General features: G+C 46.9%; 1 protein-coding gene across 1 annotated transcript in view; it reads right to left on the bottom strand.

Annotated features, from left to right (window-relative positions):
* Nucleotides 1-647: 647 nt before the first annotated feature.
* The window catches only part of LOC143941157 (vomeronasal type-2 receptor 26-like), a 128,669-nt gene continuing 117,280 nt past the window's right edge, over nucleotides 648-12,036 (bottom strand). The window contains exon 6 of the mRNA XM_077463183.1: nucleotides 648-1,638. Within this exon, the coding sequence (XP_077319309.1) occupies nucleotides 746-1,638 (893 nt within the window). The 3' untranslated portion in view covers nucleotides 648-745. The remainder of the gene's footprint in view (nucleotides 1,639-12,036) is intronic.

The following is a 12,036-nucleotide window of genomic DNA, read 5'->3' as shown; positions in this document are numbered from 1 at the left end:
CATAGAGAGAAAATATTCGACATAGAGAGAAAAGATTTGCCATAGAGAGAAGATTTGACATAGAGAGAAAAGATCGCTGCTAGAATTGGGTGGGGGATGTTGTGATAGCCTCAGAGGCTGCCCGTGTTGTGGGGGGATTTATTATTATAGATTCTATATTATAGATTAAGATTCTATATACCCTATCTTGTTACCTGTCTGATCAGTGATCACTATCACCAGTCCATTTTTTGTTTGAACTAAATACATTCAACATGAACGATGTAGATTAGACAAAGCAGCGAAAAACATACAAATGTTGAATCTTTGGCTTATGGTGTCTGTCGAAAGTTCTAAGAAGATTCGACGGAGCAGCTAAACTATACGGAGTCATACAGTTTAGCTGCTCCGTCAAATCTTCTTTGAACATTCTACAGACACCATAAGCCTTCAATGACAGATTCAACCTTAATTCATTTGGATTTTCGGACTAATGCAATTTTCTAACGAAAAACAAATAAAAAAAAGCGAATTTCTGGAGTAACGAAATAAATGTATTTTTCGGACGAAAAACTCTAAAACAAAATATTTCAGTGTGCGCATGTCTAGTATCCAGAGCAAAACTTTAACTCAACTTTCAAAGGTCAAGTGATTATTAAATGCCCAAATTTAACATTTCATTCTCAATACACTAGCAAAATATGAAAAATAACAATAATAGAGATATTGCTTTAACTATTGGTAACCTAGTGTTGCTCCATACATATTAGTGGATAGCTATTTTTGTATTGAGGTCAGGTCTTAACAGAATTATGTAACATTTTTGGAAAAATATACAGCCAAGAAGTCCAATACTTGATGCCATTATAGCAAAAACCTCCACAGCCACCATGTATTTCCCTCTGGTGCTCAGATAGGCCGGGATCATGGCAATCCAGACACTGCAGAACACCAGCATGCTGAAGGTGATGTACTTGGCCTCATTAAAACTGTCCGGTAATGTCCTGGCTACAAAACCTATGATGAAACTCACAGCTGCCAGAAGCCCCATATATCCCAGGACAGAGTAGAAGCCGATAACTGAACCCTCATTACACTGAATGATGATCTTCCCCTGATAAGAGTGAATGTCCCGATCCTGGAAGGGGGGAGAAATAGACAACCAAGTGACACAGATGATGACTTGAACCAGTGAGAAGACACAAATGATAAAATTGGGCAGTTTGGCTCCCATCCATTTTCTCAAGGGACTCCCAGGTTTGGTGGCTTTAAAAGCAATACACACCATGATACTTTTGGCAAGTAGAGTAGAGATGGCAACTGAGAAGATGACACCAAAAGAGGTTACACGCAGCATGCAGGTCACATCTACTGGATGGCCGAGGAACAAGAAGACACAGAGGAAGCTCAGCATGATGGAGACCAGGAGAAGATAGCTCAGGTTCCGGTTATTAGCTTTAACAATGGGGGTGTCCTGATAATGAATAAACATCCCCAATATGAAACCAGTCAAAAGACAACAGAGGATGGAGACAGCTGAAAATACTGCAACAATGGGATCATCAGTGTAGGAGAGAAATTCCACCAATTTAGGAACACACCGATCATTCTTCTCATTTGGCCATTCTTCATCAGGACATTTCATGCAGTTTTCACTGTCTGCAGGAAGAACAATACAAACACAATGAGCATTGGGGTCAGAGAAAAACTGTGAGTAAAAGGAATTATAATACATACAATATAAATATTATATAAATGTAACAACTCGCCGACCGCATCACGTATTTTTTATTGCAGCACAGTGGCTCTGCTGTGCTGGACTACGTAGTAGATGTGTGATTTGCGCTCCCAAGAAGGGATCACCAATCACAAAATATCAGTTGCCTTTAACAACTGATTATGGGAACAGAAACCACAATTACTGTTAGAATTTATTTTCTTTGAGGAAATATGTCCATCCCGCCTCTTTGATTTTTTTTGTAATTGCTACAGACAAAAGAAAACATTGACTTGAACCCATTGATTACTAGAACAATCGATGAACATTTTTAACAGAAAGACATTTATAGCTCGGTGTTGGGCAATAGCAGAGACAACTGCTGTAAGAAGAGGCCTTCGTAAGGAATAGGGATGAGCTTCGTGTTCGAGTCGAATGTACGTTCGACTCGAACATTGGCTATTAGTCCGATCGGCGAAATCCGAACACTTTGGTCCGTTCGCGTCAAATTCGCGTGGCGCTCACGGCCCACAATGCACTGTGATGGCGCAGTGCATTGCTGGCTCATGATTGGCCAAGCATGCACTGTGACCCCGCATGCTTGGCCAATCGCAGCGCCAGCAGCGAGGAGAGCCATGATTGGCCACAGGCAGGATGCCTGTGGCCAATCATAGCTCAGGCTGTGTAGTGCACGCCCCACACTATATAAGGCCGCCATCGTGGCGGCCTCGTGTAGTGTGTTGGCGTCTGAAGCAGTGGGTGTTCTGTGTACCTTCAACACAGTACACACCGATCGTTTTCGGCCGATTTTCTATCTTGCTGTTGTGTAGTGGTTATTGTCTGCGTGCCCTGACCGCAGTATACACCGCGATATTCACCTCACCTATATAGCTAGTGATCTATCTTTAATAATAGAGCTTGCAGTCAGTAGTGTTAGGAGATAGTGCATGCTGTCTGCGTGCTCTGTACCCAGTACATACCGCTATATCCACCTACATAGCTGTTCTCTATTTGAGCCCACTTGCCATCTGCAGGAGTTATTGGAAGTTGTGTGTGCCTCCAGCACAGCACAGTATACATCTGTATATACCCCTTTATCTCTGGTGTTCTATAATAAAGGCATCTGCAGGAGTTAGTGGGTGTTGTGTGCCTCCAGCACAATATAAACTACCCAACTGCTGTTTTACCCAAACTCCCTTCAGGCCATTACCATGTCTGGAAGGCCAGCAAGGAGAGGCAGACAGGCGCGAGCCGATAAAAGAGGGCAAGCAGGCTCTGTGTCTAGAGACAACAGTGCTGGTCGTGGACACGGTGCATTGTCATCAGCACGTGGCCATGGGACATGCTTGTCCTTCTTTTCGGCAGCTGGACATGTTGAACCGCAACATGCCAACGACTTGGTAGAGTGGATGACCAAGCCCTCTTCATCCTCCTCATCCTCTCTCACCCAGTCTCACGGTAGTAGCAAAGCAGCTGCCAACGCATCGTCTTCCCTCCTCTCAATGTCATCATCAGTGACTCCTTCCCTAGACCCACCACGTCCTCCTGAGGAGTCTCCTGAACTCTTTGAGCACAGTGTTGGGTACATGCTCCAGGAGGATGCCCAGTGTTTTGTGGGCTCTGATGATGACACTCAGCTAGAGGAAGGCAGTAACGTGAGCGCAGAGAGAGGAGATGCTCAAGAAGGACAGCAATCTGGCAGTCATGTTCCACAAGCTGCAGCATACTGCCAGGTTTGCTACAGCGATGAAGAGGGAGGGGATGATGAGGGCACTGACTCCACGTGGGTGCCTGGAAGGAGGGAGAAGGAGGAGGAGGAGGAGGAGGAGGAGGCACATGTCCAACGAGGCAGGATGCCCTGGGGGACCGACTGAATCACACCGCAGAGCTCCGCCTGTGCAGAGCGCTGCCTCTGCGCGTTATTCTAAAAGTTCTTTGGTGTGGGCCTTTTTTGAGACGAGTGCATCAGATCGCACCGCTGCTATTTGCAACATATGTCTCAAGCGTATCTCACGTGGCCAAAACATCAGCCGCTTTGGCACCACATGCTTGACCAGACATATGTTGACCTGCCATGCAGCTCATTGGCAAGCGTACCTCAAAGACCCACACCAAAGAACAAAGCGGACCTCTCCTTGCTCCTCATCAGCTGGCATCTCCAACCCCACTAGACCTTCAGTCCTCTCTGAAACCTGCTCTGAGAGGAATGAAGGTGTAGAATTAGGTGTGTCACAGCCAAGTGCTTCCGGGAACTCTGCTAGCGGTACACCCACGTCCGATTATAGCAGGCAAATGTCCCTGCCCCAGCTGCTGGACCGGCGGAAGAAGTTTACTCCCAGCCATCCACATGCCCAGCGGTTGAATGCTTGCTTGGCTAAATTGCTAGCACTTCAACTGCTGCCTTTTCAGTTGGTAGACTCGGCCCCCTTCCGTGAGTTTGTACAATGTGCGGTTCCTCAGTGGCAGGTCCCCAAACGCCACTTTTTCTCACGGAAGGCGATTCCGGCTCTCTACCGGCATGTGGAAGGCAATGTCCTTGCCTCGCTGGACAGGGCGGTCAGCGGTAATGTGCATATTACCGCTGACTCATGGTCCAGCAGGCATGGACAGGGACGTTACCTGTCTTTCACGGCCCATTGGGTCACTCTTCTGGCTGCTGGGAAGGATGCAGGACAAGGTGCAGTAGTGTTGGAGCTTGTTCCGCCACCACGCCTCCAAAATGCTACTATTGGTTGTGACACACCTCTCTCCTCCACCCCCTCCTCTTCTTCTTCCTCCATGGCCTCTTCCAGTGCTCTGTCCTCAGAACCAGCGGTGCTCCGTAGGCGTTCCAGGGGCTACGCAAAGTACGCAGGCAAAACGATGCCATGCCGTGCTTGCGCTGGTTTGTTTGGGGGACAGGAGCCACACTGGGGCGGATGTTTTGTCAGCTCTGCAGGGGCAGGCTGAGAGGTGGTTGACGACACGCCAGCTTAAGCCAGGAATGGTGGTTTGCGACAATGGCATCAACCTCCTCTCCGCCCTCCGACAGGGACAACTGACCCATGTGCCCTGTGTAGCTCACGTCCTTAACCTGGTGGTGCAGTGGTTCTTGGGCAGGTACCCCGGCTTACAGGATGTCCTGAAGCAGGCCAGGAAAGTCTGTGTGCATTTCCGCCGATCATTTAATGCCTGTGCTCGGCTGGCTGAGCTCCAAAAGGAGTTGAACCTGCCCAAGAACCGCCTTATATGTGACATGCCCACCAGATGGAACTCAACATTGGCCATGCTGCAGCGGCTGCACACGCAGCAGAGGGCCATCAATGAGTACCTGTGCGACTACGGCACCAGGACAAGGTCAGGGGAGCTCGGTTTTTTCTCACCACGCCAGTGGGGCATGATCAGGGATGCATGCACTGTCCTGTCACCATTTGAGGAGGCCACAAGGATGGTGAACAGTGACAGTGCATGCATCAGTGACACTGTACCTCTTGTCCACCTCTTGGAGCATACGCTGCGTGGACTAATGGACAGGGGCACTTGAGGCAGAACAGAGGCAGGAAGAGGAGGACTTCCTTGCCTCTCAAGGCCCCCTTTATCCAGACAGTGTTCCTGCTGTGCCACCCATCACACAGGAAGAGGATGAGGAGGAGGAAGAGGAGGAGGAGGATGATTGTGTCAGCATGGAGGTGGAGGCTGGCACTCAGCATCAGCATCAACATCAGCAGCAGCAGTCTTGTAGGGATGATTTACAGTCCCAAGAAACGCGTGGACTTGTACGTGGCTGGGAGGAGGTAGCTGCGGATCATGTTGCCCTTAGTGACCCAGAGGACTCCGGACCGAATGCCTCAGCTAACCTACGCTGCATGGCCTCCCTGATCCTGCAAAGCCTGCGGAAGGATCCTCGTATTCTTCGGATCAAGGAGAGGGACCATTACTGGCTGGCCACTCTCCTTGATCCACGGTACAAGGGTAAGGTTGCCGACCTTATCTTGCCATCGCAGAGGGAGCAGAGGATGAGACATCTCCGGGAGGCTTTGCAGAAAGGTCTGTGCAACGCGTTCCCAGAGACTGGGAGGTTACAAACTCCTGGTCCTGGACAACGTGTTGCTGAGGCATCGGTCAGAAGGAGCGGTGGAGAAGGTGGCCGTCTGACTGATGCTTTCAGACAATTTTTTAGTCCGCAGCCCCAAGGTATGATCGGTTCCAGCCCCCATTGCCAGCGTCTGATTTACATGGTGCAGGAATACCTAGGGGCAAGGTCAGACTTGGACACCTTTCCCACCGAAAATCCTCTGGCTTACTGGGTCTTGAGGATGGATCACTGGCCAGAGCTTGCACAGTATGCAATTGAGCTACTGGCCTGTCCTGTATCCAGCGTTCTTTCGGAACGCACCTTCAGTGCTGCTGGTGGCTTTGTTACCGATCACAGGGTGCGCCTGTCCACCGAATCAGTTGATCGACTGACCTTCATCAAGATGAATCAGTCTTGGATCACCCACAGCTACCAAGCACCTGAAGCTGATGTAACCGAATAATTTTTTTTGAAATACCACATCCCTTCAAGACTGCCTATGCTGATGCTGAGTGACTGTCCTGTTATGTTGATTGTCTATCCTCTTCCTCCTCCGCTGATATGTTGGAAGAACATTTCTGGTTCTGGTTGATGCCATCAGCCCAATTTTTCTGCCCCTGTTTAACAGGGGCGTTTAAGTACAATTTTTGATGCAATGCTTTGCAGCAGGGCTAATTCCTGCAATAAAACTAGAGTATATGGCAGAGGTTGCAGTGTGGTGGCAACAGCACCAGTGCCTAAGGCCCAATTTTTCTGCCCCTGTTTAACAGGGGCGTTTAAGTACAATTTTTGATGCAATGCTTTGCAGCAGGGCTAATTCCTACAATAAAACTAGAGTATATGGAAGAGGTTGCAGTGTGGTGGCACCAGTGCCTAAGGCCCAATTTTTCTGCCCCTGTTTAACAGGGACATGTAATTACAATTCTTGATATAATATTTCACAGGAGGGCCCCTTCCTGTGCCCACCCAGAGTAACGGTGAGGACTTTTAGTGTTGTGGCACCAGCACCACAACCACCAAAGGTCAATTTTTCTACCACTGTTCAACAATGGCATGTAATTACAATTCTTGATATAATCGTTCACAGCAGGGCGCTCCAGCGCCCACCAAGAGTCACTTTGAGGGCTTACAATGTTGTGGCAAAACCAACACCTTGTTCCGCCATTTCTGCAGAGCATATAGGGCAGGCCCCTACTTTCAAACATCCAATTTACAAACATCTCCTACTTGCAAACGGAAGGAGACAACAGCAAGTGAGATGAAAAAAGATGGACGACAAAACAAATTATACAGGGGTGATAACCCTTCCCTATGTTTTCTAAAAAGCTTAAAAATAGTTTTTTTGACTGGAGCTACACTTTAAAAATGTACCAGTTGAAAATTACAAACAGATTCAACTTAGCACAACAAACCTACACAATCCCTGTCTTGTTTGCACCGCCTGTATACTGCTGTTCTGAGTATATAGGGCCTGGGGGCCACACGCATTTCCTTTTTTTAATATGGGTACAGGGTTCCCCTTAATATGCGTACAAGACCTAAAGAGGCTGGTAATGGGCAGGGAGGGCTACCCATGCCATTTTTCTCAATGATTTTCAACCATATTGCAGGAACCAGATATAAGATTAAAACCGCAAGCAGTTTTAAATGGTGTTATTTCCGTTTAATGTCATTTTGTGCAGGGACTTTTCTAAACACGGGAAACATGTGGCACTTCACAGGCATCGTACAGACACCCCCCAGGCACCATATTTAAAGGAATATTTCACTTTTTTTTTCACTTTAATCGTCATTAAAATCAGTGCTCCCGCCAAAACTGCCATTTTTAAAAACATTTTAGGCATTGACCCATGTCCCCTGTGGCAGGAGCCAGGTCCCCAAACCCCTTTTAGGACAGTATCTTGCATATTAGCCGTTAAAATTAGCACTTTTCATTTCCAACGTTCGAGTCCCATAGACTTCAATGGGGTTCTAACGTTCATTCAAATTTTCGGTCCGTTCGAAAGTTCTGGTGCGAACCGAACCGGGGGGTGTTCGGCTCATCCCTAGTAAGGAGAACTTGGACAGAAGGACACTTTGTTCAAAAATACCTGGTGGTCATAGGTGGACATCATTAGTGGGCATTCCTGGTGGTCCTGGGTGTGCATTCTCGAGGGGGCAGACCCCCCTATCAGGAGAGCAGCCAATCGGCTCTCCTGTACTCATGTCTGTCAGACGTGATAGAGGAAAAGTGATAAATGACTTTTCCTGTTTTCACTATGATCAGCTGTGATTGGACACAGCTGATCACATGGTAAAGCGCCTCCATCAGAGTCTATTTACCTAGATCGGAGTTGCAGTGCATCAGACTTCCGCTCTCCTCACGGCTTATAATGCTGGATGTTATATGACGTTCGGTCAGAATAACTGAACTACTTTACGCACGTCATATTGCTATATGGTGGGTGAGAAGTGGTTAAATAAGATAATGAAACATTTTGAAAGCGTTTACAGCTTAGAAGTCCAGGACTGGAAGCCAATATGGCAAATATATCCACATATCTCTGGATCTGGAGAAGATAGAGATTTTTACCTTCCTAACACCATTCTCCCTACAGGAAACATATTTATTGCATGAGAAAAAGCCCTGCAGGTCAATAAAAAAGGAGATTGCATTTGGAGGGTCAACCACATTTTGGGCTAATTTAATCCGTAAATTAGGTGCTCTTCTGAACACCACTTATGGTTGTTCTCATAGTGTAGGATCAAAAATGGGATCATTATGTAAAATACCCCAGTATTATGGATTTGGGGTGAGGGGGGTAGAGCTCCCCCTGCCCCAAAACACCCCCTATGTTAAAGGGCATGTGGCCTGGTATGGTTCGAGGGGATGCTCTTCCCCCTATTCCTGGCTTGCCAGGCTATATCCAAACAAGAAAACTCAACGCTCCAGCTGAGACAAGAAGCCTGATGAACTAATGTATGCCCCGGCTCACCTCCACATGCAATCAAAATAGAAGAAATGGCTGCACTCCGCAATCAATCAAAATTCTTTATTGGAACATCCCAAGTGCTAAGAACAGAGAGCTGGTAGACGTGTTTCACACACTTCAGGTGCGCTTAATCATTACCCAAGGTAATGATTAAGTGCACCTGAAGTGTATGAAACACGTCTACCATCTCTCTGTTCTTATTAGCACTTGGGATGTTCCAATAAAGAATTTTGATCGATTGCAGAATACAGCCATTTCTTCTATTTTGACAGGCTATGTACTCGGATAAGGGTTTGGTATGGATTTATTTTAAATTTTGGCATGGGGTTCCCCTTAAAATCCATAGCAGACCCAAAGAGTCTGGTATTCATAGGGGAGACATTACACCTTTTAATTAAAAAAAAATATATATATATATTTTTGATACTATCAATGAACATTTTTTTTTTTTAAATATTGTTTTTTAACCACTTGCCGACCGGCTCCTATAGATATACGTCGGCACTTTGAAGATGGATATCTCGGTAACGGCAGCAGCTGCTTCCACAACCGAGATATCCATCTTTTCAGGAGACAGTTGTGTTTACGATAATGGTGGTCCACCACCTCCGCTCTCCCGCACCCTCCTCCGCTTACTGGAGCCGTCGGTAAGCGACAGCGGTAAAAAAAAATGAAGTGGGGATCCCCCCAATTCATTCCAGCCTCTTTGTGTCTGGTATGGATTTTATGGGGAACCCCACACCAAATGTAAAAATAAAATGGCGTGGGGACCCCCAAAAAATAATTTAGAATATTATAGGATTCTTTTATGTGGTCCTGTTTATCCCAAATCACTACTCCCCCACCCTTGCCAGCTGGTCCGATCATCAAGTCCTTTTTCCTTAACCATATCAATACTGGGCACTTTTGCCCCCTTCCTTGCATTTTCATTGACAATTGCGCGGTCATGCTACACTGTACCCAAATTAAATTGTTATCATTTTTTTGTTGCGATATAAGCAAAAAAGAGCGTAAATTTGGAAAAAAAAAACTATATTTTCTTCTTTCTATTTTAAAAGAAATCCAATAAAATCGAATGTTGTCATAAATTTAAGCTAAAATGTATTCTGCTATTGGTGGGCATGTCACAAATCAGACGGTTTATGGGCAGGTGGAATTCCCGCTGAATTTCAGCCAACCGAGCACTGGCTGTGTATGACTGCCTGAAATGGCTACAGACTCTTCAGGCCTGCTTTAGTACATCTTGCAACCCTGTGTACGTACTTAGGAAACACTGCACCACCAAATTGAGGACATGTGCCAGGCATGGCACATGTGTCAACTTTCCCTGTCTAAGGGTAGACAGGAAGTTTGAGCCATTATTGGACATCACAATTCCTGGCTTCAGCTGGCGTTGTGTGAACCACCTCTGTGGTTTCTGTCCCCAAACACACCAGCTGAAGCACTGTATGGCACCGTTTAGCCTGACTCTGGGGAAAGCCTTTTGAATGCTTAGGGGGTACCTGATGTTCATAGAACAATTCTGCAGAGGAGGACATGGAGGTAGTGGAGGAGGAGGGGGTAGAGCTCACAGGTCTGGCATCATCACCACCAACTGTATGGAGACATGAGGGGCACAACAAGCTGCAGCACTGAGCCCTGTCCTGCATCCTTTCGAGTTGCATGCAGCGTTACCCAGTGTGCTGTGAACAAAATATATCATCCCTGCCCATGCTTGCTGGACAACGTGTCAGTAGTAAGGTGGATTTTATGGCTTACTGCCTTGCCCAACAATGCCAGAACATTCCCTTCCACGTGATGGTAGAGAAATGGAACGGCCTTACATGAAAAGTAGTATAGACTGGGAACCTGCCATTGTGGTACAGCACATTGTGCAAATTCACAGAAGGGGGCAGAATCCACCAGGCTGAAAAGCAGAAGTTGGAGAGCCAAAAGTTTTGACAAGCTTGCATTCAGGCGCTGGGCATGTGGGTGGCAGGGAATGTATTTCTTTTCCACTGCAGAAGATGGGGCAGAGAAATTGGCCGGCTACTGTCTACAGCTATGTGCTATACCATCATCCCTGTCAGTGGAGGCTGCTGAAAGGTAATGACTTGGTATCGCAGGGGCAGACTGAAGAGGGTAAGGAGGAGGAGGGACAGATTTGTGCCCCTTTTGTGTGACTTTTATGTGCTCTTGCCAACGGGCTGATTGATTGGACGTTAATGCCTTGTTAGGCATGCAGTAACCAAATGGTAGGCGTTTTTGCCACGTTTGATGTGCCTGTGACACAGTTTTCAGATAGCAACAGTGCGATCTACTCCAGATGTGCTGAAAAAAGCCCAGACCGTTGAGCTGTGGGGAGTTGGCCAGGAGATGACAGCTGCAGAATGTGATGGAATAGGATGGCTGCTCTCTACTCTTTTTTAATTCTGACCTCCTTGGGGTTGTGACCCCTCACATTCAGTTTCCTCCTCTGCTGTATCTGGCACCTAAGTCGCATCAGTGACCTCATCATCACCATCATCATCATTATCATCTCCATCTTCATCATTACCACTGGAGACAACTTGGGAATACGCTGCGGCTTGGGGAACATGAATGCCAATTTGTCTACCAGTGCTCCTCCCTCTCTCTAGGCTCATCTTCCTGTCATCCTCAACCTCAGAACCAGTATTTGAATCCAGTAATGGCTGGGCATTATCAAGGACAAGTGGACGATGCTGTGTTCAAATAACTCAGCTGACTCTTCAATGGCTAACGTTCGGGCTACGGCAGGAATAGCTGTGGACAAGGAGGCAGTTTTATCCACTCTGGCAACTGCAGGGGACTGCACACTTGTCTCTGCTTGTGTGACAGAGGATGAGGAGGATGAGGAAGGTTTAGTAAGCCAGTCCACCACCTCCTCTGAATGTTGTGGCTGGATGGCATGGGTAAACTCACTAAACAGAGGAAATGATGCCCTGCCTGAGGACTGACCACCATGTCCACCTTTGCCTGTGGACACATTTGTTGCTGGCCCCCTTATAGTGCCAAGGGGATGTCTGCCTTTCCTTGTTGTTCTCCCAGACATTATTCAGAGGAAGGGGGTGGTGTTTATAAGTAAATGTAAAGGAGAAGTTGGAATCTGTACGTAGATGCACTTTAATCAATGTAAAGAGGTGTTTGGTGCCCTTTAATTTGAGTACTTACACTACACAGACACACTCCACGGATACAATATAATATACTGCAATATAATGCACCAAAGGTAAAGTGACGCACAGAACTATATGGCATTAAACTGTCAGTAACACACACAGAAGTAAATGGCGTTAAGCTGGCAGTAACGCACA

The sequence above is a fragment of the Lithobates pipiens genome, unplaced genomic scaffold, assembly GCF_037356315.1.
Source record: "Lithobates pipiens isolate NorthernLeopardFrog02 unplaced genomic scaffold, aLitPip1_a1.2 Scaffold_3, whole genome shotgun sequence".
Taxonomy (NCBI): domain Eukaryota; kingdom Metazoa; phylum Chordata; class Amphibia; order Anura; family Ranidae; genus Lithobates; species Lithobates pipiens.
The sequence above is the reverse complement of the archived record's forward strand: the minus strand, read 5'-3'. Positions and strand labels throughout refer to the sequence as shown.